The sequence below is a fragment of the Macaca mulatta genome, chromosome 3 (genome assembly GCF_049350105.2).
Source record: "Macaca mulatta isolate MMU2019108-1 chromosome 3, T2T-MMU8v2.0, whole genome shotgun sequence".
Classification (NCBI taxonomy): Eukaryota; Metazoa; Chordata; class Mammalia; order Primates; family Cercopithecidae; genus Macaca; species Macaca mulatta.
In genome coordinates this window covers 58,306,936-58,330,824 of record NC_133408.1, presented here as the reverse complement: position 1 = coordinate 58,330,824, position 23,889 = coordinate 58,306,936, and the positions used below count along the sequence as shown (strand labels likewise).

Below are 23,889 nucleotides of genomic sequence, written 5' to 3'. Positions count from 1 at the left end.
ATTTGAGGTGGCAGTGAGCTGTGATCTCACCACTGCATGCCAGCCTGAGATCCTGTCTTGAAAAAATTTAAAAAAAAAAAAAAAAAAAGGGCCGGGCGCGGTGGCTCAAGCCTGTAATCCCAGCACTTTGGGAGGCCGAGACGGGTGGATCACGAGGTCAGGAGATCGAGACCATCCTGGCTAACACGGTGAAACCCCGTCTCTACTAAAAAAATACAAAAAAACTAGCCGGGCGAGGTGGCGGGCGCCTGTAGTCCCAGCTACTCGGGAGGCTGAGGCAGGAGAATGGCGGGAACCCGGGAGGCGGAGCTTGCAGTGAGCTGAGATTCGGCCACTGCACTCCAGCCTGGGCGACAGAGCCAGACTCAGTCTCAAAAAAAAAAAAAAAAAAAACCCAAGAGAATTTATATTGAAACTATAGAATTTCATCTCTATATTAGTGAGAGATGAAATTCAAAAATAGCCATAAAAGCTAGGCCGGGCGCAGTGGCTCAAGCCTGTAATCCCAGCACTTTGGGAGGCCGAGGCGGGCGGATCACAAGGTCAGGAGATCGAGACCACAGTGAAACCCCGTCTCTACTAAAAATACAAAAAATTAGCCGGGCGCGGTGGCGGGCGCCTGTAGTCCCAGCTACTCAGGAGGCTGAGGCAGGAGAATGGCGGGAACCCGGGAGGCGGAGCTTGCAGTGAGCCGAGATCGCGCCACTGCACTCCAGCCTGGGCAACAGCGTGAGCCTCCGTCTCCAAAAAAAAAAAAAAAAAAAAAAAAAAAAAAAAAAAAAAAGCTAACTGTACAAAATGACTTTCCTATATACCATTACTAACCACTTAGCAAACATTATGGAGAAAAAATCAATTTGCAATAGAAACATATAAATCACCTATGGAGAACAAGAGCTTTCAGGATCAATATGAAAAACAGAAAATTGAGAAGCACAAAGGTGTGTCTGCACAGGGTCCCATGCTTGAACTTTAGGGCTTTGTAGCTGCCATCGTGAAATTCTTTTTTGGTTTTGGGGTTTTTTTTTTTTTTGTGGGGAGGGAATAGGGTCTGGCTCTGTCACCCAGGCTGTGGAGTGCAGTGGTGCGAACATAACTCGCAGCAGCCTGGACCTCCTGGGCTCAAGCTAGCCTCCCATCTCAGCCACCTGAGTAGCTGAGACTACACATGTACGCCACTGCACCCAGCTAATTTTTAAATTTTTTATAGAGACAGACTCTCACTATGTTGTCCTGGCTGGGTTTTTTTGTTTGTTTGGTTTTTGGTTTTTTTTTTTTGAGATGGAGTCTCACTCTGTCACCCAGGCTATAGTGCAGTGGCCCAATCTCAGCTCACTGCAACCTTCGCCTCCTGGGTTCAAGTGATTTTCCTGCCTCAGCCTCCCAAGGAGCTGGGACTACAGGTGTGTGTCACCACGCCCAGTTAATTTTTTGTATTTTTAGTAGAGATGGGGTTTCACCATGTTAGCCAGGATGGTCTTGATCTCCTGAACTCGTGATCCACCTGCCTCGGCCTCCTGAAGTGCTGGGATTACAAGGTGTGAGCCACCACGCCTGGCGGTCCGGGCTGGTCTTAAAGTCTTGGGCTCAAGCAATCCTCCCACCTTGGCTTCCTAATGTGCTGGGATTACAGGCATGAGCCTCCATGCCCCGCTCTGCCAAAAAAAGAAATTTGTACTTAGTTTTTTCCCCCCAGGTTCCTCTGTGTGTTAAAAAAGGTTGAATGGGGAACCTGAAATTCCTCCTTTCCTGCTCTTGGAAATGTAGGGCACTTCCCTTTCTCCACAGTGTCAGCAGACGTTGTGTGGAGACTGAACTTCCAGCCCTGCCTGGTGAGAATGAAGTGTTTGTTGCTGTCCTCTCCACCCTCTCTGTGGTATTGGTCGGGGCTGAGAGGGGAGCCTGGATTTCTACCTCCACCCGTGGTAATGAGGTCGCAACTCCCTTTTCCCACCAGTGTGATGTTGGCTAAAGAATATTTAAATCAGATTGAGAGCCTCCTAATATAACACCCCAAACTTTCAAGATACAATAAAAAAATCACTCACCATCTGAGGGCAGTGGCTCCCACCTGTAATCCCACCACCTTGGGAGGCCAAGGTAGGCGGATCACCTGAGGTCAGGAGTTCATGACCAGCCTAGCCAACATAGCCGAACCTCATCTCTACTAAAAATACAAAAATTAGCTGGGCGTGGTGTTGGGCGCCTGTAATCCCAGCTACTCAGGAGGCTAAGGCAGGAGAATCACTTGAACCCAGGAGGCAGAGGTTGCAATGAATCGAGATCGTGCCACTGCACTCCAGTCTGGGAGACAAAGTGAGACTCTGCCAAAAAAAAAAAAAAAAAAAACTGCAACAAACAAAAAAACACACAAAGGCCGGGCACAGTACCTCATGCCTGTAATCCTAGCACTTTGGGAGGCTGAGGCGGGCAGATCACCTGAGGTCAGGAGTTCCAGACTAGCCTGGCCAACATGACAAAACCCTGTCTTTACTAAAAGTACAAAAATTAGCCAGGTGTGGTGGTGGGAGCCTGTAGTCCTAGTTACTCAGAAGGCTGAGGCAGGAGAATCGCTTGAACCCGGGAGGCGGAGGTTGCAGTAGGCTGAGATCATGCCATTGTATTCCAGCATGGACAACAAGAATAAAACTCCTTCTCAACAAACAAACAAAAAAGTGCTAGCATGCCACCATCTCGCTCTCTTTTTTTTGTTTTTTGAGACAGTGTCCTGCTCTGTCGCCCAGGCTGGAGTGCAGTGGCACGATCTCAGCTCAATGCAACCTCCGCCTCACAGGTTCAAGCAATTCACCCGCTTCAGCCTCCCAAGTAGCCGGGATCACAGGTGCGTGCCACCTCGCCCGACTAATTATTGTATTTTTTTGGTAGACACGGGTTTTTGCCATGTTGGCCAGGCTGGTCTTGAACTCCTGGCCTTAAGTGATCCATCTGCCTCGGCCTCTCAAAGTGCTAGGATTACAGGCGTGAGCCACTGCACTCGGCCTCTGATTTCTTTTCTTAAAAATAGACATAGAGGGGGAGGGATAGCATTAGGAGATATACCTAATGTAAATGACGAGTTAATGGGTGCAGCACACCAACATGGAACATGTATACATATGTAACAAACCTGCACATTGTGCACATGTACCCTAGAACCTGCATGTTGTGCACATGTACCCTAATTATTACACTTAAAGTATAATAATTTAAAAAATAGGTATAGAGACGGGTTCTATGTTGCCCAGGCTGGTCTTGAACTCTTGGCCTCAAACCATCCTCCCTCCTTGACCTCCCCAAGTGCTGGAATTACAGGCGTGAGGTGCTGCGCCTGCCTCCTATTCTGATTTCAAAGCACTAAGACCACAGCTGATTGCTGAATAAGGAGTGGACGTGTCAGCTACCTCAGTGGGGACGGCCGGCGGCGGGGAGCAGACAGGCTCCTGGGCCCTGTTCTCTCCCACCACCCAGTTCCCCCCACCATCCACCTGTAGGCACCCCCTCTCCCCTGGAGTCTCTAACACAGAGCTGGCAGGGTACAGCCGGGCCTGGGCTGCCAACCTGGCTTGCCTGGTTCCTTAGGCCCTGAGGTTGGGGGCCAGCTCCTCCCCACTTCCAGCCTGGCCCTCCAAACCCAAACCAGGTCAAGGTCATGGTGCTGGGACAACAGACCTCCCCCTGAGCTCAACCTTACCTTGAAAGCCCTGTCTCTTCAGGTTCTCGTCCACCAGAGGGTCCCCGGAGTCCCTCTCTGGGGGCAGGGCAGGGGGAGAGAAGCCAAGTGAGGAGGCAGTTCCTGGGACCCAAGATGGCATCGTTAGGGGAAACCCAGTGCGGGGGTGTGGGGAGAATGCCAGGGCCAGGATGGGAGCAGGACAGAGGCAGCAGGAGGAGGGGCTGGTGGCAGAGGCCCCTGGGGCCCTCCCTTGCCCGCCCACACCACGGCCCACAACCCTGCGCTGGGTACCTTGACTCTCCACGATGGGCTCTTTGAGCAGCTCAGGCCTGGAAAACACAAGTGGGGGCTATCACAGAGGTCCCTTCAAGCATCTGTGGGACTGCCCAGCCCTCCCCTCTGGGTCTTGGTCTGCATATCCCTGTAATGGACCCTCCTGGGTCCGCACAGTTCAGGCCTGGAGTCCCTGTCGCCCCATGTGTGGAATCTGGGGGGCTGCGCTGGGCTTGAAGGGTCCAGCTGGGAGTGAGACCCGCCCAGTCCTGAACACAACTGTCTGATATCTCACTCCTGCTCCCAGGACATTGCACGATTGTCACTGCCGGGGATTGGAGCAGGCGGCCTCAGAGGGCCTCCCGTGGAGCTGGTTTAAAGTGTAGAAACAAGGTCTGGTGCAGTAGCTCATGCCTGTAATCCCAGCATTTTGGGAGGCCGAGGAGGATGGATCACTTGAGGTCAGGAGTCTGAGACCAGCCTGGCCAACATGGTGAAACCCATCTCTACTGAAAATACAAAAAATCAGCTGGGTGTGGTGGCAGGCGCCTATAATCCCAGCAAGTCGGGAGGCTGAGGGAGGGAAATCGCTTGAACCCAGGAGGGGGAGGTTGCAGTGAACTGAGATAGCGCCACTGCACTCCAACCTGGGTGACAGAGCAAGACTCTGTCTCTAAATAAATAAATAAATAAAGTGTAGAAACAGTCGGGGCCCACTACATAGCAAGAACTCCAAGCTTCTGGAGAGGTCTGAGATCTATGGCTCACATCTGAGACTGCTGTGTCACTGCAGTCGGGAGCACCAGTGACCAAGCCCAGCTCCATATTATACTAATGTCTTTAGCTCCACAGACTCCAGAAAGCCTTGCCCGGACATGAGTCAACCTTCTTTATCATAGAGCACTGCTTCTTAAGGCCCCATCTTCAGCACAACTTGTCCCCTTAGAGCAAGCCTGTTGGGGGGCTGGGGTTTGTGGTGGGTAGAGGACACTGGGAAAATCATGCTGGCCAGAGCAGGGCTGTCGGGGGATGGCAGGGTGGGCCATGGAGTGCAGAGGTAATGAACTCTCTGGAGAGGTAATGGACTTGGAGAGGTAATGAGTTCTCTGTCACAGGGGTAATCAAGCAGCAGCACCTAGGAGCCTCTGCCTGGGAGTGAGACCAAGGGCCAAACTCTCAGGGAGGGCACCCCCTGGGTCCCCAGTATATGAGGATTTGGTGCCCACTCTGGCGGTGGGCTTCTGTACAGTGCCAGGCACAGAGCTGAGGTCACGGGGCCAGGGCTGGGAGTGGGAAGTATAGCCCTGCCTTGAACCACAGTCTCGGGAGCTAGAAAAGGCTTCGGACTGCATTTAGGCCCCTCCTGTTTATGGGAGAACTCAGGTTCCGAAAGGGGAAGCGAGTTCCCAACAGTAACCTCAGAGAGGCCGAAGCTGGGCAGAGCCCCTGAGTCCAGGTCCAAGTAGTGACAGTGGTTCTGCTTAAATAGCACAGCCGGCTGCCAAGGCCACGGGGAGTAACAGGAGGAGCTGGCCTCAAACCCACCAGACAGCCTCTCCCGTCGGCCACTGCGCTAACCTGCCTCCCTTTCCAAATGACAGGTGGAGAAAGCCATCGTGACTTTAAAAACTGCTCATGGCTGGGCGCGGTGGCTCAACCTGTAATCCCAGCACTTTGGGAGGCTGAGGCAAGGGGATCGCTTTGAGCCCAGGAGTTTGAGACCAGCTTGGGCAACATAGCGAGACTCCCCTTCTCTATAAAAAATGTAAAAATTAGCCAGGTGTGGTGGCGTGCTCCTGCCGTCCCAGCTACTCAGGAGGCTGAGGCAGGATTGCTTGAGCCCCAGAGTTTAAGGCTGCAGTGAGTTATGACTGTGACACTCCAGCTTGGGCTACAGAAAGACCTGTCTCTTAAAACAAATGCTTATGGCCAGGCATGGTGGCTCACACCTGTAATCCCAGCTACTTGGGAGGCTGAGGCAGGAGAGTTGCTTAAACCTGGAAGGTGAAGGCTGCAGTGAGCCGAGATGGTACCATTGTACTCCAGCCTGGGTGACAGAGCGAGACTCTGTCTCAAAAAAATCCACAAAAGGCCGGGCATGGTGGTTCACGCCTCTAATCCCAGCACTTTGGGAGGCCAAGGTGGACAGATCACTTGAGGCCAGCCTGGCCAACATGGTGAAACCCCGTCTCTACTAAAAATACAAAATTTAGCCAGGCGTAGTGACATGCGCCTGTTATCCCAGCTACTCAGGAGGCTGAGGCAGGGGAATCGCTTGAACCCGGGAGGCGGATGTTGCAGTGAGCCGAGATCACGCCACTGTACTCCAGCCTGGGCAACAGAGTGAGTGAGACTCTCTCAAAAACTAGGGAAAAAAACACAAAAACAAAAAACCAATGCTCATGAGCACAAGATGTCTCTGCACAGAACCATAGAAAATGTCACTCATGAGGACTTGCTGTTGAATGGGCACCTAACCTCAAGCTGCCCGGGTGCCCCTGGTTTATGCTTTGAGGGAGTGGGCGTTGAAAGCAAAAACCAAAACAAAAACCAGAATGAGAGCCTGTCTCTAAGAACTTTTAAAAAATAAAATAACGCCGGGCGCGGTGGCTCAAGCCTATAATGCCAGCACTTTGGGAGGCCGAGACGGGCGGATCGCGAGGTCAGGAGATCGAGACCATCCTGGCTAACACGGTGAAACCCTGTCTCTACTGAAAAATACGAAAAACTAGCCGGGCGAGGTGTCCCAGCTACTCGGGAGGCTGAGGCAGGAGAATGGCGTGAACCTGGGAGGCGGAGCTTGCAGTGAGCTGAGATCCAGTCACTGCACTCCAGCCTGGGCGGCAGAGCGAGACTCTGTCTCAAAAAAAAATAAAATAAATAAATAAATAAATAAATAAATAAATAAATAAAATAACATTCAAACTCCTTTTTTTTTTTTTTTTTTTTGAGACGGAGTCTCGCTCTGTCGCCCAGGCTGGAGTGCAGTGGCCGGATCTCAGCTCACAGCAAGCTCCGCCTTCCCGGTTCACGCCATTCTCCTGCCTCAGCCTCCCGAGTAGCTGGGACTATAGGCGCCCGCCACCTCACCCGGCTACTTTTTTTGTATTTTTTAGTAGAGACGGGGTTTCACTGTGTTAGCCAGGATGGTCTCGATCTCCTGACCTCATGATCTGCCCGTCTCGGCCTCCCAAAGTGCTGGGATTACAGGCTTGAGCCACCGCGCCCGGCCTCAAACTCTTTAAGCTGGCCCCAAACCCATGTGATCTGGCCCCTGCCCACCTTTTTATTTTTCTTTTAATTAATTAATTTATTTATTTATTTATTTTTGAGACAGAGTTTTTTTTTTGCTCTTGTCACCCAGGCTGGAGTGCAGTGGCACAATCTCAGCTCTCTGCAACCTCTGCCTCCCAGGTTCAAGCAATTCTCCTGCCTCAGTCTCCTGAGTAGCTGGGATTACAGATTACAGGCCCCCCTCACCCCCCATGCCTGGCCAATTTTTGTATTTTTAGAGACGGGGTTGCACCGTGTTGGCCAGGCTGGTCTTGGACTTCGGACCTCAGGTGATCCACCTTCCTCGACCTCCCAAAGTGCTGGAATTACAGGCGTGAGCCACTACTCCTGACCTGTTTTTCTTTTTTATAGAGGTAAGGTCTCACTATGCTGCCTAGGCTGTTCTCAAACTCCTGAGCTCAAGCAATCTTCCCACCTCAGCCTCCCAAAGTGGTAGGATTACAGGCGTGGACCACCGTGCCTGGTCCCTTGCTACCTCTTTGGCCTCAATCTCACCATCCTTCCCTCACTCAGCCTGCAGCAGCTACAAGGGCACCTTGCGAGCCTTCAAACACACAAGCACGTTCTTGCCTTAGGGACTTTGCATGACTTTTTCTCTGTCCCCACAGTCTTTTTTTTTTTTTTTTTTTTTTTGAGACAGAGTCTCCCTCTGTCACCCAGGCTGGAGTGCAATGGCGTGATCTCGGCTCACTGCAACCTCCACCTCCTGGGTTCAAGCGATTCTCCTGCTTCAGCCTCCTGAATAGCTGGGATTACAGGCACACACGACCACGCCAGGCTAATTTTTGTATTTTTAGTAGAGACGGGGTTTCACCATGTTGGTCAGGCTGGTCTCAAACTCTTGACCTCATGATCTGCCTGCCTCAGCCTCCCAACGTGCTGGGATTACAGGCGTGAGCCACTGCGCCTGGCCTGCTCCCACACTCTTTATGCACCACCTGGCTGGCCCTCTCCCTTCATTGGGTCACTGCTCCAGTGTCACCTCCTTATCCAGGTTCCTCCTGTCCCTCTCTCCCCCTCACTCTGAGTTACGTCCTGTCACAGCAGTTATCTCTACCTGACATGATACTGTGATTTTGTCTGGGTGACATCAGCAACTCCAGGGCAGGACTTGGTGGCATTTACCACTGGGCTGCAAGCCTGGGACCCGGCAAGCACCCAGGATGGTTTTTTAGTTTGTTTGTCTCTTTGTATTTTATTTATTTATATATATTTATTTATTTATTTATTTTGAGAAGGAGTCTTGCTCTGTCGCCCAGGCTGGAGTGCAGTAATGTGATCTCAGCTCACTGCAAGCTCCACCTCCCAGATTCAAGTGATTCTTGAGCCTCAGCCTCCTGAGGAGCTGGGACTGCAGGTGAGCACCACCACCCCCAGCTAATTTTTGGTATTTTTAGTAGAGATAGGGTTTCACCATGTTGGCCAGGCTGGTTTCGAACTCTTGACCTCAAGTGATCCATCTGCCTTGGCCTCCCAAAGTGCTGGGATTACATGTGTGAGCCAGCACGCCCGGCCTCTCTTTGTATTTTTTAAAGGGATGAGGTCTTGCTCTGTCCCCAGGCTGGAGTGCAGTGGTGCCATCATAGCTCACTGGACCTTCACATAGCAGCCTGGACCTTCTGTGCCTAAGCAATTCTTCCGCCTTCCGCCTCAGCCTCCCAAGTATCTGGGACTACAGACACATACCACTGCACCTGGCTAATTTTTTTAATTTTAAAAATAAAATAGAGACGGGGTCACTATGTTGACCAGGCTGGTCTTGAACTCCTGGCCTCAAGTGACCCTCCCGTTTTGTCCTCCCAAAGTGCTGGGATTACAGGTGTGAGAATTTTTTAATGTTTTTGTGGAGATGGGGTCTTGATACAGTGCCCAAGCTGGTCTCAAACTCCTGGGCTCAAGCGATCCTCCTGTCTGGGCCTATTACAGGCGTGAGCCGTCATGCCCAGCCAGAATGTAATTACTTTTTTTTTTTTTTGAGACAGGGTCTTACTCTGTCACCCAAACTGGAGTGCAGTGGTGCGATCATGGCTCACTGCAGCCTCAACCTCCTGGCTCAAGTGATCCTCCCACCTCAGCCTCCTGAGTAGCTGGGACTACAGGTGCATGCCACCAAGCCTAGCTTTTTTTTTTTTTTTTTTTTTTTTTTTTTTTTGAGACAGAGTCTCGCTCTGTCGCCCAGGCTGGAGTGCGGTGGCCGGATCTCAGCTCACTGCAAGCTCCGCCTCCCGGGTTCCCGCCATTCTCCTGCCTCAGCCTCCCGAGCAGCTGGGACTACAGGCGCCCGCCACCTCGCCTGGCTAGCTTTTTGTATTTTTTTAGTAGAGATGGTGTTTCACCGTGTTAGCCAGGATGGTCTCGATCTCCTGACCTCGTGATCCGCCCGTCTCGGCCTCCCAAAGTGCTGGGATTACAGGCTTGAGCCACCGCGCCCAGCCTATTTTTTTTTTTTTTTCCCCTAGAGATGTGGTTTCACCACATTGCTCATGCTGGGAATCTATTGAAGGAAACTCTCCTTCAACCAGTACAGTACTATACATGTATACAGTAGAGCCAATTACTGTGCTATAATTACACATATTCTCTTGTGAATCTTTATTTCCCTATATTTTCGTACATCTGATGGGTTATACGTCTATCACAAGTTTATCCTTAAACCGCCTGAAATGCAATCTTCCCTTTTTATTTATTTGTTATTTTTTGAGACAAGAGTGTCACTCTGTCCCCCAGGCTGAAATGCGGGGGTGCGATCTCGGCTCACTGCAACCTCCGCTTCTCGAGTTCAAGTGATTCTCCTGTCTTCGCCTCTTGAGTAGCTGGGATTACAGGTGCATGCCACTATGCCTGGCTAATTGTTTTTTTTTTTTTTTTTTTTTTTTTTTTTTTTGAGACGGAGTCTCGCTCTGCCACCCAGGCTGGAGTGCAGTGGCCAGATCTCAGCTCACTGCAAGCTCCGCCTCCCGGGTTCACACCATTCTCCTGCCTCAGCCTCCCAAGTAGCTGGGACTACAGGCGCCCGCCACCTCGCCCGGCTAGTTTTTTGTATTTTTTAGTAGAGACGGGGTTTCACCGTGTCAGCCAGGATGGTCTTGATCTCCTGACCTCGTGATCCGCCCGTCTCGGCCTCCCAAAGTGCTGGGATTACAGGCTTGAGCCACCGCGCCCGGCCTTTTTTTTTTTTTTTGAGATGGAGTTTTGCTCTTGTTGCCCAGGCTGGAGTGCAGTGGCACGATCTCGGCTCACTGCAACTTCTGCCTCCTGGGTTCAAGCAATTCTTCTGCCTCAGCCTCTCGAGTAGCTGGGATTACAGGCACCCACCACCACACCCGGCTAACTTTGTTTTTTTGTTTGTTTGTTTTTAATTTTTGAGATGGAGTCTCGCTCTATTGCCCAGGCTGGAGTGCAGTGGCGCAATCTTGGCTTACTCTAAGCCCCGCCTCCCAGGTTCACGCCATTCTCCTGCCTCAGCTTCCCAAATAGCTGGGACTACAGGTGCCTACTACCACACCCGGCTACCTTTTTGTATTTTTAACAGAGGCGGGGTTTCACCGTGTTAGCCAGGATGGTCTCAATCTCCTGACCTCGTGATCTGCCCACCTCGGCCTCCCAAAGTGCTGGGATTGCAGGCGTGAGCCACCACGCCTGGCCTAATTTTGTAGTTTTTAGTAGAGATGGGGTTTCTCCATATTGGTCAGGCTGGTTTCGAACTCCTGACCTCAGGTGATCCGCCTACCTTGGCCTTTCAAAGTGCTGGGATTACAGGTGTGAGCCACCGCGCCTGGCCTTCATTTCTGTATTTTTAGTAGTCCTGATCTCAAATTATCTGCCCACCTCAGCCTCCCAAAGTGCTGGGATTACAGGCATGAGCCACTATGCCCAGTTCAGTCTTCCTTTTAATATGCCCAGACACACCAGGTATGTGGCTGCATTTCATCCTGGTCTGCTGAAGCCTTTGATTCTACTGCACAAATCACAACTCTTGCTCTCCAGCCCTGTTGTGTAGCTTTTCGCTATCTGCTCTTTGTGTGTCGTGGAGCAGCAGCCTCCCTCCTGGCATAGAGCAGGCCCTGCAGAAGAGCTCCCTGTCCGAGCGGGTCTCCTCGCCACTGTATGCTAAAATGACACTGTGAGTCTCCCAGTTTGAGAACCATCTATTCCCCTGGAGGAATAAACCCTTAAGAGTCTCTTCTTTCTTGCCACTTTCAAGCAAACCAAGCATAATTTTTTCTTTTCTGTTTTTTTTTTTTTTTTTTTTTTTGAGACAGGGTCTTACTCTGTTCCCCAGGCTGGAGTGTAGTGGCGTGATCTCAGCTCAATGCAACCTCCGCCTCCTGGGTTCTAGTGATTCTTGTGCCTCAGTCTCCTGACGACAGGGAGATTACAGCTGGGATTGCAGGCGTGAGCCACCACGCCTGGCTAATTTGTATATTTTTAGTAGAGACAGGCTTTCACCATGTTGGCCAGGCTGGTCTCAAACTCCTGACCTCAAGTGCCCGCCTTGGCCTCCCGAAGTGCTGGGATTACAGGCATGAGGCATCGTGCCCAGCCGTAAACCAAGCCTAAATGTATGCTATTACAGTAACACAGAATTAACAAACACAGAATGGAAATATGATCCTCCCATTCCCTGTTTTGTTGTTTCATTTTTTTGAGGAGGGGTCTTGCTCTGCTACCCAGGCTGGAGTGCAATGGTGCAATCATAGCTCACTGGAGCTTTCAAACCCCTCCTGGGCTTAAGTGATCCTCCCACCTCAGCCTCCTGAATAGCTGAGATTACAGGTGTAACAGGTGTGCACCACCATGCCCAGCTAATTTAAATTTTTTTTAGAGATGGGGTCTCGTTATGTTGCCCATGCTAGTCTTGAACTCCTGGCCTCAAGTGATCCTTCTGCTTCAGCCTCCTGAGTAGCTGAGACTACAGGCATGTGCTGCCACATCAGAGCTTAAAAAAAAAAAAAAAATTTGTAGTGACACAGCCTTGCTATGTTGCCCAGGCTGGTCTTGAACTCCTGGACTCAAGCAATCCTCCCACCTCAGCTTCCCAAAGTGCCAGGATTATAGGCATGAGCCACTGTTCCTGAAATCCCCCACCACATTTTTACTCAATAACTGCCACCACCTTCTCCAAAGGGACTTTTTATCCTAGCTGGGCACACATGGTGTATCCACGGATGCTGCCCTGGGCCCTCACTGGCAAAAACACAACATGCTCAAGGAAACAGAAAGAGCCTGGAGAAGCTACTGCCAGACTTTCCCATCCTGGGACGATGGGACATTGCCCCCAGCCCCTGGCCCAGGACACCAACACGCCAGCCTGGAGAACCCGTGAGCTGATGGGACGTTCCCATTCTGCATCTGGACAAACTGAACACTGCTCTCCTGAGACTGTGAAAGGGGTCAGCTCAGTGACTTTAGGTCTGGCAGGCCTGGGGAGCCTCATGTGTGCCAACTGCAGCCAAACCCCATCTAACACCTTGCTGTCAAAAAAAAAAAAAAAAAAAAAGGTGAAAAGAAAAGGGGCCTGGTGCGGTGGCTCACGCCTGTAATCCCAGCACTTTGGAAGGCTAAGGTGGCTGGATCACTTGAGGTCAGTAGATCAAGACCAGCCTGGCCAACATGGTGAAACCCCATCTCTGCTAAAAACACAAAAATTAGCCAGGCGTGGTGGCCGGCACCTGTAGTCTCAGCTACTCGAGAGGCTGAATCAGGAGAATCATTTGAACCCAGGAGGCTGTGGTTGCAGTGAGCCAAGATCGCACCACTGCACTCCAGCCTGGGAGACAGAGGTGAGACTCTGTCTAAAGAAAAAAAAAAAGAAAAGAAATAGTGGCCAGGCATGGTGGCTCACGCCTGTAATCACTTTGGGAGGACCAGGCAGGAGATGGCTTGAGTCCAGGAGTTTGAGAACAGTCTGGGCAATGTGGCCAGACCCTCTCTCTAAAAAAATAAAATAAATAAATAAATAAATAAATAAATAAATAAATTAGCTGGGCACGGGCCGGGCGCGGTGGCTCAAGCCTGTAATCCCAGCACTTTGGGAGGCTGAGACGGGCAGATCACGAGGTCAGGAGATTGAGACCATCCTGGCTAACACAGTGAAACCCCATCTCTACTAAAAAAAAATACAAAAAACTAGCCGGGCCAGGTGGCGGGCGCCTGTAGTCCCAGCTACTCGGGAGGCTGAGGCAGGAGAATGGCGTAAACCCGGGAGATGGAGCTTGCAATGAGCTGAGATCCGGCCACTGCACTCCAGCCTGGGCGACAGAGTGAGACTCAGTCTCAAAAAATATATAAAAATAAATAAATAAATAAATTAGCTGGGCATGGTGACACACACCTGTGGTCCCAGCTATTGGTGTGGCTGAGGCACAAGAGTCGCTTGATGGCAGTTCGGTGCTGCTCCTGCCCCTGGGTGCTGAGCAGGCCTGGCGCTGTCTCCTGTGGACCTGGTCGGGCCTTACCTCTTGAAGACAAACTGGATGCTATTGCTGGCCTTCAGAACCTTCTGGAACTTGGCGACCCCAAAGCAGTTAGACCTGCGGAGGGAGATGCCTTCACGCAGCTCCACCACCAACAGCTCCTCCGGGTGCATCAGAAACTTGGAGTACGGCACCTTGACGGGCTCCGAGATGCCAATGGCCTTGGCTGCAGAGACATGGCTGCTGTAAGGCCACCCGGTGCCATGGGGCCAGAAGCCTCAACCCCTGTGTCCTGTGCCTATGTAGGGGGCAAAGCTGCCAGAACCCTTTTGAAGGCCTGCCAGCCTTCCTGGGAGGTGGGCAGAGTGGCCTCCCAGCTTGCAGGAAAGGACCCTGGAGCTCACAGGGCACGTGACTTGTCTGAGGTCACAGAGTCACTGAACAGCAGAGCCAGGGGATAAGAACTCAACCCATGCTTACCCCAAGGCCCACGCTGGGTCCATGCCCTCATGCCCAGGCAGCACAAAAGTCACCACTAATGGCTGCTGAGATTCGGCATTACCTCCCCCTAAGTCCACTTGACCTCACCCTTCCAGTAAGGCCCCTCCAGTGTCCCTCCTGCCACCACAGGCAACCCCACACGCTGGTGTGGCCCAACACCACGCCGTGGAATGAGCCTGATCTCTGCCACTGAGTAGTGTGGGGCCTTGGATGAGCCACACCCCTTTACCAGGCCTCAGTTCTCTTCATCTGTAAAGTGGGTCTTAAGACATGGGGATTTTGTGAGATGGGATACAACAACATGGGGGGCTGGGCACGGTGGCTCATGCCTATCATCCCTGCACTTTGGGAGGCAGAGGTGGGCGGATTGCTTGAGGTCAGGCGTTCAAGACCAGCCTGGCCAACACAGTGAAGCCCTGTCTCTATCAAAAATACAAAAATTAGCTGGGCGTGGTGGCGGCCACCTATAATCCCAGCTACTCGGGAGAGTGAGGCAGGAGAATCGCTTGAACCTGGGAGGCAGAGGTTTCAGTGAGCCGACATTGTGCCACTGCACTCCAGCCTGGATGACAGAGTGAGACTCTGTCTCAAAACAAAAAAACAAAACAAAACAAAAAAACATGGGGAAGCACCTAGCCTCATGCCTGGCACACCACTGAGGTTAATCTTATCTTATTCTTTTCTTTTTAAGGAGGGTCCCAGCTCCTCCCTTCTCTCCCTCCCTTGTCCCTGCCCAGAGAGCAGCTCAGATGGGAGCAGGCAAGGGGATGGGTCCAAAGTCCTTCTGCAAACAGGGCAGCTGGAGGGGGCTGGGATGCCCCCAGACCCCGTCCCACTTGTTGCTCACTGTAATGTGTGTTGACGAGCAGCTCCACCTGCTTCCACGGGGGCTGGATCACGTCACTGTGGCTGTCTGGAAGGCAAAAGGCAGTCTGTTGAGGCTTTTTGGTGGCAGCTTCTTGGCTGATGTTCCTGCTCTGCTGGTACCAAGATTGGCCCTGTGGTGGGATCTTGGAATGGGGGAAGGCTGGGGCGGTGGCGGTGGATAACTTATTTCCTCAGAAATGTCACACGCAGACAGATCCACAATTCCTGGGCTCACAATCTTGTTTGTGAAATCAAATCTAGGGCACCACCGGTCTAAATAAAGATTTGGAAGGTTCTGTGTACTAGCAGTGACCATGGGTCTTTCTAGGTATGTGACTGAGTATAGTACGTGACTGAGAACTAGTGGGTACACACTAAGCCTGCGAATTGAGCACGCCGCCACCAGGTGGCAGTGGAACTGTGTTAAGACTTCCTGGTTCCTCCAGCCAGGCTGGGTTCTCTCCTTTGACACTCACTCATTCCATTCCAGGGTACTCCAGAGGTGAAACAGACCCACCCTCACCTTGGCCTCCCTCTCTCTCTGTCCTACTTCCATTCTCAGCAGGGTGGGAATTCTCATGTTCCTCAGAATGGGCGTGTCTGCTGGACACAGCCAATTTTGTGCTTTCAGGCCTCTATTCTACTTGTTCAGATAGAGGAGGCTCAGTTCCCAGTCTTAAAACCTTTGCGGAAGGCAGCAGGGTGTGTAATGAAAACAAAGCCTTGTAATTTCCCTTAGCAGTGGGAACCGCTCGCAGCTCTGACCAGGTACCTCCTAAAGACCTTCTGGAAGACGGGTCTTTAAATCTCCTCCCACCTCAGGCAGCCCACAGGACTCCCATCCCCAAACCAGGGTGCTGGAGAGAGATGGGATGGAGAGAAGGAAGAGACCCCGAGGCCAAGGGGAGGTGGAGGGCAGGGGAGAAGAGATGGGGTGGGGGTGGGCATAAAATGTAGGGGGTAGACAGGGCCTCACCCTCCATGGGCCACTCCTCGGGCTAAGGGTCCTCACTTGGACCTTTGTCTAAAAGAGAACAGAGGACGCTGGGAAGCCACGTTCATCATCTCCTAAGCCACGCACTGCTGACGTCAGACCAGAGAGCTGGGGAATGGCAGGCCAGGGAGCCCCAACTCTGAAGCATGGCACCCACTCCAATGGGCTCAGGGACCCCAATTCCGTACAGGTACCCACCCTGGCCTTCACACAGAAGCAGGCTGAGAACATTTTGCATGCACCTCCCAAGCTAGTCTGTTTTAGACACCGAGGACACGTGGGAACAAGACAAAATCCTTGGCCAGGCATGGTGGCTCACGCTTGTCATCCCAGCACTTTGGGAGGCCGAGGTGGGAGGCCAGGAGTTCGAGACTAGCCTGGCCAACATCGGGAAACACCGTGTCTACTAAAAATACAAAAATTGGCTGGGCCTGGTGGTAGGCACCTGTAATCCCAGCTACTCGGGAGGCTGAGACAGGAGAATCACCTGAACCTGGGAGGTCCCGTCTAAAAAAAAAAAAATTGCAGGCCGGGCGCGGTGGCTCAAGCCTGTAATCCCAGCACTTTGGGAGGCCGAGACGGGCGGATCACGAGGTCAGGAGATCGAGACCATCCTGGCTAACACGGTGAAACCCCATCTCTACTAAAAAAATACAAAAAACTAGCCGGGCGAAGTGGCGAGCGCCTGTGGTCCCAGCTACTCTGGAGGCTGAGGCAGGAGAATGGCGTAAACCCGGGAGGCGGAGCTTGCAGTGAGCTGAGATCCCGCCACTGCACTCCAGCCTGGGCGACAGAGCCAGACTCAGTCTCAAAAAAAAAAAAAAAAAAAATTCCAGGTGAGAACACGGGACAATTTGTTTAAAATTGTCATCACATGAGTTAGCACATAGAAAAAAAAACATACAAAAGGGTAGATACTAGGAATACTAGTGGTTGCCTGAGGAGGATGTGACCAGAGCTTTTTCCTTCACATGTTACATATTTTTTGTTTTGTTTTGCTTTGTTTTAAGAGACAGGGTCTTGCTCTGTTGCCCAGGCTGGAGTACAGTGGTGCAATCACAGCCCACTGCAGCCTTAACCTCTTGGGCTCAAGCAAATCTCCCACCTCAGCCTCCCGAATAGTTGGGACTACAGGCATGTACCACCACATCCAGTTAATTGTTTTATTTTTTTGTAGAGATGGGATCTTGCTATGCTGCCCAGGCTGGTTGTAAACTCCTAGGATCAAGTGATCCACCTGCCTCAGTCTCCTCAGTAGCTGGAACTAGAGGCGTGCGTCACCACGGCTGGCTACTTTTAAAATTTTTTTGCAGAGAAAGGGTTTCACCATGTTGCCCAAGCTGGTCTCGAACTCCTGGGCTCAAGTGATCCTCCCACGTTGGCCTCCCAAAGTGCTAGGATTACAGACATGAGCCACTGTACCTGCTCAATGTATTACACAGTTCTGTATCATTTAACTGTTTCATATCATACATGTGTAAACAGAAAAAGCACACACATGCAAAATCCTCTAATCCATGGTGGTCCTGGACATCTCAGAATTTTCTTTTTTTGTTGTTGTTTTGTTCTTTTTGAGACAGAGTCTCGCTCTGTCACCCAGGCTGGAGCACAGTGGTACAGTCTCAGCTCACTGCTACCTGCGCCTCCTGGGTTCAAGCGATTCTTCTGCCTCAGCCTCCCGAGTAGCTGGGATTACAGGCATGCATCACCATCAGAATTTTCTTTTTCTTTTTTTTTTTTTTTCTTTTTTTTTTTTTGAGACGGAGTCTCACGCTGTTGCCCAGGCTGGAGTGCAGTGGCGCGATCTCGGCTCACTGCAAGCTCCACCTCCCGGGTTCCCGCCATTCTCCTGCCTCAGCCTCCTGAGTAGCTGGGACTACAGGCGCCCGCCACCGCGCCAGGCTAATTTTTTGTATTTTTAGTAGAGACGGGGTTTCACTGTGTTAGCCAGGATGGTCTCGATCTCCTGACCTTGTGATCCGCCCGCCTCGGCCTCCCAAAGTGCTGGGATTACAGGCTTGAGCCACCGCACCCGGCCCAGAATTTTCTTTTTCTTTTTTCTAGACAGAGTTTCGCTCTTGTCACCCAGGCTGGAGTACAGTGGTGCGATCTTGGCTCACTGTAACCTCCGCCTCCTGGGTTCAAGTGATTTTCCTGCCTCAGCCTCCCAAATAGCAGGGATTAGAGGTGCATGCCATTATGCCCAGCTAATTTTGTATTTTTAGTGGAGACGGGGTTTCACCATGTTGGCCAGGCTGGTCTCGAACTCCTGACGTCAGGTGATCCACCCGCCTTGGCCTCCCAAAGTGCTGGGGTTATAGGCGTGAGCTACCACACCCAGCCATAATTTTCTTAATTCATCGAGTTTGACTGGGGTGCCTGGGAAGGAGCCCTGCATGGGAAACGTGTTCCAGCCCAAGGCTGTGTGACCTGTGTGGGGAGGTGGCTGAGCCTGACTGAGCCTGTGTTCTGCTCTGTGAAACAAACAGCAATGGTGCTATGCTCATCCAAGGTCCCCAGCCCCTGCAGTGCCACCCAGCCTCTGGCTGTGAGTGCTGCGTGGAGGCTTCTATGGTGTTTTCTAATGCCACTGCGAAACCCAGCTGGGTGCCATGTCAATTCCTTAGCTGCCACGCCATGCTGTCATCTCAGCCTGAGCTTGGCGTCAACCAAACTCTCTGGATAGCTACACCACAGACTGCTGTCAAGTCTAGTCATGCCCAGTTCGTGCTGGACAAAGCATAGTTTTTTTTCTTCATTACCAAAGTATTAGAAGTGCATCATAACTGATTTAGAAAATAAACGCAAATCAGTTTGCCTAGCACTGCTACTGTTTTGCCATACCCTTGTTTTTCCCCAGTGATTACATTTGAAACACAGTTGTAAGCAAAGCACAATCAAATTTTCTTCTTTTGCTTAGTGTTACATCCTAAGCATCCTTCCTTGTTGCCTATTTTTGTTTGTTTGTTTGTTTGTTTCTGAGATAGAGTCACTCTGTTGACCTGGCTGGAGTGCAGTGGCGCGATCTCGGCTGCAAACTCCGCCTCCCAAGGTAGAGTGTACAGAAAAATGTACCTCCCTGATAAGCAAAAATTGTAACATTTCCAGAGAGCAATTCAGCACAGTATGTCGTGAGCCTTAAAAATCTTTTTAGGCTGGGAGTGGTGGTGGCTCATACCTGTAATCCCAGCACTTTGGGAGGCTGAGGCAGGAGGACCACTTGAGCTCAGGAGTTTAAGACCAGCCTGGGCAATATAGTGAGACCGCATCTCTACAAAAAATTTTTAAAAATATTATTTGGGCTTGGTGGTACACACCTGTAGTTCTAGCTACTCAGAAGGCTGAGGTTGGAGGATTGCTTGCACAGCCCAGAAGGTTGAAGCTACAGTGAGCTGTGGTCACAGCACTGCACTCCAGTCTGAGTGACAGAGTGACTCTGCCTCAAAAAAAAAAAAAAAAAAAAAATTTTACTTTTTGGCACACTAACTCCATTTCTAGACATCTATCCTAAGATAATAATCAAAAACATATAAAAAATGCACATACAAATATTGACTATAGGAATAAAAGATTTCATTGTTTACATTGTACAGGTGAATGTTTAAATTATGGTACACCCATTTGTGTTATTTATTTTTAAAAATTTTGAAGTATAACTATGTAGAAAACTGTCCTAGCATAATGTTAAGCATGGTTCCAAATGTGTTTCAAAATCTGATGCAAAGCACACAGAAGGCAGGCAGGTGGGAAGGAAGGATGGGGGAAAGAAAGAAAGGAACAATGAAAAGAAGAAAAAGGAAGGAAGAAAGAAAGAAAGAAGAAGGAAAGAAAAGAAAGAGAAAGAGAAAGGAAGGAAGGAACATAGGGAGGGAAGAGGAAGGAAGGAAGATAGGGAGGGAAGAGGAAGGAAGGAATGAAGGGAGGAAGAGAGGAAGGGAGGGAAGAAAGAAAAAGAAGAAAGGAAGGAAAAAGGAAAGGAAAAAGAAAGAAAAATGAAAGAAAAGAAGCAAAGAAAGTAGGAAGGAGAGAAAGGAAAGAAATAGGAAGGTAGTGAAGGAGGGAGGGAGGAAGGAAGGAAAGAAAAGAGAAAATGGGAAAAAAAGCAAAATCTTAGCAGTAGTTACCATTGGGTTTGAGGGATAGAGGTGCTTTTAATTTTCCTTTTTAATATTCTCTAAATTTGCTATAGGGGTAGAATCATCCCCTTCTGGCAGGTTCTGAGACTTGTCTGTCCTTACTGGAATAATGAGTTGAGCCTGATGCAGTGGCTCACGCCTGTAATTCTAGAACTTTGGGAGGCTGAGGCAGGTGGATCACAAGGTCAGGAGATTGAAACTCTCCTGGCTAACATGATGAAACCCCATCTCTATTAAAAATACAAAAAAATTAGCCAGGCATGGTGGCATGTGCCTGTCATCCCAGCTACTCAGGAGGCTGAGGCAGGAGAATGGCTGAAATCCGAGAGGTGGAGGTTGCAGTGAGCCGAGATCACACCACTGCACTGCAGTCTGGGTGACAGAGCGAGACTCCATCTCAAAAAAAAAAAAAAAAAAAAAAAAAAAAGTGAGTTGTTTGTGGGGTAGGTATCTGGTTTACATTTCCTCTATAGAACTGCGCATCTGCAGAATGCTTTCACTGCCAGAGAAAATTGCTTGCTCCCTTAATAAAAAGTCAATGAAGCTGAAAGAAATCTACTTCTTGGATTTGGGGTGGAAGCCCGAAGACTGGTAAGCATTCTTAAATACCGAGGAAACTCACCAAGGCACTGAGAGGGGACGGTTGTCAGGATGGACCTGAAATTCTCATGACATTTGCTGTGGGGATGGTGGGCAGGGCCTCTAGTCACTGTCTCCTGATTTGAAAAGTTAGAAGGGTGAATGAATGCACAGGACCATGATTTCAAGTGGAAACGTTATCACTTTGTAAATAATAGCAACTCATCCTGAACTCCCTACCTTGTCTGGTGAATGTAGATGAATCCATCAATGGGGGGCTGGGCTAGATGCACTTCCTTTCACACTGCGTTAATTCTGTGCCCTAAGGCCAGGCACAGTGCCTCACACCTGTAATCCCAGCACTTCAGGAGGCTGAGGCAGAAGGATCACTGGAAGCTCAGGAGTTTGAGACCAGCCTGGGCAACATAGTGAGATCCCACCTCTACAAAAAATAAAATGAAAATAAAGTTCTATGCCCTAAATCTCTGTCCAGCTCAGGCTACGTATCTGTAGTGCTGATGGGCCTGCAAGCACACACAGGTTCTGGACCTTGCCTTCAGTTTATTTACAATCCAGTGGAAATGGAAAAACATGAAAAGATGCCAAGCACAGTGGCATGTGCATGTCATCGCAGCTCCTGAGGGGGCTGACACAGGAGGATGGCTTGAGCCTGAGAGTTTGAATCCAGCCTGGGCAACATAGTGAGACTCCCTCTCTTAAAAAAATAGAAAAAGGGCCGGGTGTGGTAGCTCATACCTGTAATCCTAGCACTTTGGGAGGCTGAGGTGGGCAGATCACCTGAGGTCAAGAGTTCAAGACCAGCCTGGCCAACATGGTGAAACCCCATCTCTACTAAAAATAGAAAAAAATTAGCATGGCATGGTGGCATGTGCCTGTAATCCCAGCTACTCCAGAGACTGAGACAGAAGAATAGCTTGAGCCCGGGAGGGAGACGTTGCAGTGAGTCGAGATCACACTAGTGCACTCCAGCCTGGAAGACAGAGTGAGACTCCATCTCCCCGGGGGGGAAAAATTGCAACTTTTGGCAGGGCATGGTGGCTCATGCCTGTAATCACAGCATTTTGGGAGGCTGAGGCTGGCAGATCGCTTGAGGTTAGGACTTCGAGACCAGCCTGGCCAACGTGGTGAAACACAGTTTCTAATAAAAATTAGGCCAGGTGCAGTGGCTCATGCCTGTAACCCCAGCACTTTGGGAGGCCGAGGCGGCGGATCACGAGGTCAGGAGATGGAGACCACCCTGGCTAACACGGTGAAAAGCTATCTCTCCTAAACATACAAAAAAATTTAGCCAGGTGTGGTGGCAGGCGTCTGTAATCCCAGTTACTTGGGAGGCTGAGGCAGGAGAATCGCTGGAACCCAGGAGGCAGAGGTTACAGTGAGCCGAGATCGCGCCACTGCACTCCAGCCTGGGCAACAGAGTGAGTGAGACTCCGTCTCAAAAAAAAAAAACAAAAAACAAAAAACAAAAAAAAAACCCAACTCGGGCGCTGTCGCTCGGCTGCAGAGGCTGCGGTTGGCGGTGGCTGCGGCGGCAGCGCAGGCTAAGCGGCAGCGCGGGAGTCCGCGATTGGCGCTGCCCCAGCGGGGACCCGGCGGCTCGCAGGCAGCGGCCGAGGCGGGGCAGGGCGGGCGGGGGCCGGTGGGCGGCGGCCGGGCCGGGACGATGACTCTGGAGTCCGTGATGGCGCATTGCCTGAGCGATGAGGTGAAGGAGCGGATCAACGCCGAGATCCAGAAGCAGCTGCAGGGGACAAGCGCGACGCCCGGCGCCAGCTCAAGCTGCTGCTGCTCCGCAGGGGCGAGAGCGGGAAGAGCATCTTCATCAAACAGACGCGCATCGTCCAGGGCGCCTGCTACTGGGAGGAGGCCAAGCGCGGCTTCACCAAGCTCGTCTACCACATCTTCACCGCCACCCAGGCCACGATCCGGGCCGTGGAGATGCTGAACATCCTCCACAAGGAGGAGCAGAACAAGGCCAGTGGCTCCTGATCCGAGAGTTGGACCCAGAGAAGGTGACCACCTTCGAGCACTGGTACGTCAGCGCCATCAGGACCCTGTGGGACGACCCTGGCATCCAGGAGTGCTGCGACCGCAGGCGCCAGTGCCAGCTCTCGGACCCGGCCAAGTACTGCCTGACGGACGCTGCCCGCAGGGCCGCCTCGGGCCACCTGCCCACCCCGCAGGACGCGCTGCGGGGCCGCGTGCCCACCACCGGCATCTTTCGACCTGGAGAGCATCATCTTCAGGATGGTGGATGTGGGGGGACAGCGGTCGGCTCCAGGAAGCGGATCCACTGCTTTGGGAACCTGACGTCCATCCTGTTTCTCGTCGCCCTCAGTGAATACGACCAAGTCCTGGCGGAGTCGGACAAGGAGAACCGGGTGGAGGAGAGCAAAGCCCTGTTCCGGACCATCGTCAACTCTCCCTGGTTCCAGAACTCCGTCATCCTCTTCCTCAACAAGAAGGACCTGCTGGAGGACGGTATCCTGTACTCGCACCTGGTGGGCTCCGTCCCCGAGCTGGACGGGCCCCAGCGGGACGCCCAGCGGCGCGGGAGTTCATCCTGAAGATGTTCGTGGACACGAACCCCGACGGCGACAAGATCATCTACACGAAGAACATCCGCTTCGTGCTCGCGGCCGTGAAGGGCACCATCCTGCAGCTCAACCTCAAGGAGCACAACCCGGTCTGAAAGCGCCCAGGCCCAGGGAGACCGGACGGAGACAAGGGCCCGGACAAACTTTCCTTCACACCGAGCCCGCGGCTGCCGCCGGGTGGCGCTGCTGAGCCCGGGCCGGGGCCTCTGCCTGCGGAGGAGTTGTTTTGTTTGTTTTTTAATATTTTTAAGAAATGGTTTTTATTTCACAGTTATCAGAGGATGTATATCTCTCCGAACACTTCGCGCGCCTTCTCACCTTTTGTCAACGGGCAAAGGCAGCCTTTTTCCGGCTTTGACTTATGACTGGCTTTTTTCTAAAAAAAAAAAAAAAGAAAAGAAAAAAAGAAAACACCCAACGAAACATAAAACACACGAGTGCCCCGTGTCCCCAGCGACTCTGGGCCTCACGGAGCCCCTTGCCAGCCAGCATGGGGGTCCCCACACCAGCAGCCTCCCGCGGCTGTCCTTCCAACCCC

The 23,889-nt window shown here is 51.4% G+C and overlaps 1 protein-coding gene and 1 pseudogene across 2 annotated transcripts; one reads left to right on the top strand and one right to left on the bottom strand.

Moving 5' to 3' along the window:
* Positions 1 to 225: 225 nt before the first annotated feature.
* On the bottom strand, positions 226 to 16,842 carry LOC100428987 (general transcription factor II-I repeat domain-containing protein 1-like). 2 transcript variants are annotated; one of them, XM_077996650.1, is made up of 6 exons: positions 16,001 to 16,842; positions 15,005 to 15,070; positions 13,699 to 13,882; positions 3,965 to 4,002; positions 3,692 to 3,793; positions 226 to 1,655 (listed from the first exon to the last, which is right to left on the bottom strand). In XM_077996650.1, exons 1-6 carry the CDS (start codon positions 16,005 to 16,007, stop codon positions 1,588 to 1,590), a joined length of 465 nt encoding a protein of 154 aa, XP_077852776.1. In that variant the 5' UTR covers positions 16,008 to 16,842; the 3' UTR covers positions 226 to 1,587. The 2 variants fall into 2 exon arrangements, with proteins under 2 accessions (XP_077852776.1, XP_077852778.1); XM_077996652.1 differs by having other exon boundaries at positions 3,692 to 3,748.
* Positions 16,843 to 22,259: 5,417 nt separating this feature from the next.
* Positions 22,260 to 23,446, top strand: LOC100425689 (guanine nucleotide-binding protein subunit alpha-11 pseudogene; annotated as a pseudogene).
* Positions 23,447 to 23,889: the final 443 nt, after the last annotated feature.

Bases quoted from the DNA above. Each gene is read 5' to 3' on its own strand.
- LOC100428987 (XM_077996650.1), bottom strand. The intron at 13,883-15,004 runs GTGAGCAACAAG...ATGTCTCTGCAG, and splicing joins GCTCGTCAACACACATTACA to CCAAGGCCATTGGCATCTCG. The intron at 3,794-3,964 runs GTACCCAGCGCA...CTTGGGTCCCAG, and splicing joins GCCCATCGTGGAGAGTCAAG to GAACTGCCTCCTCACTTGGC.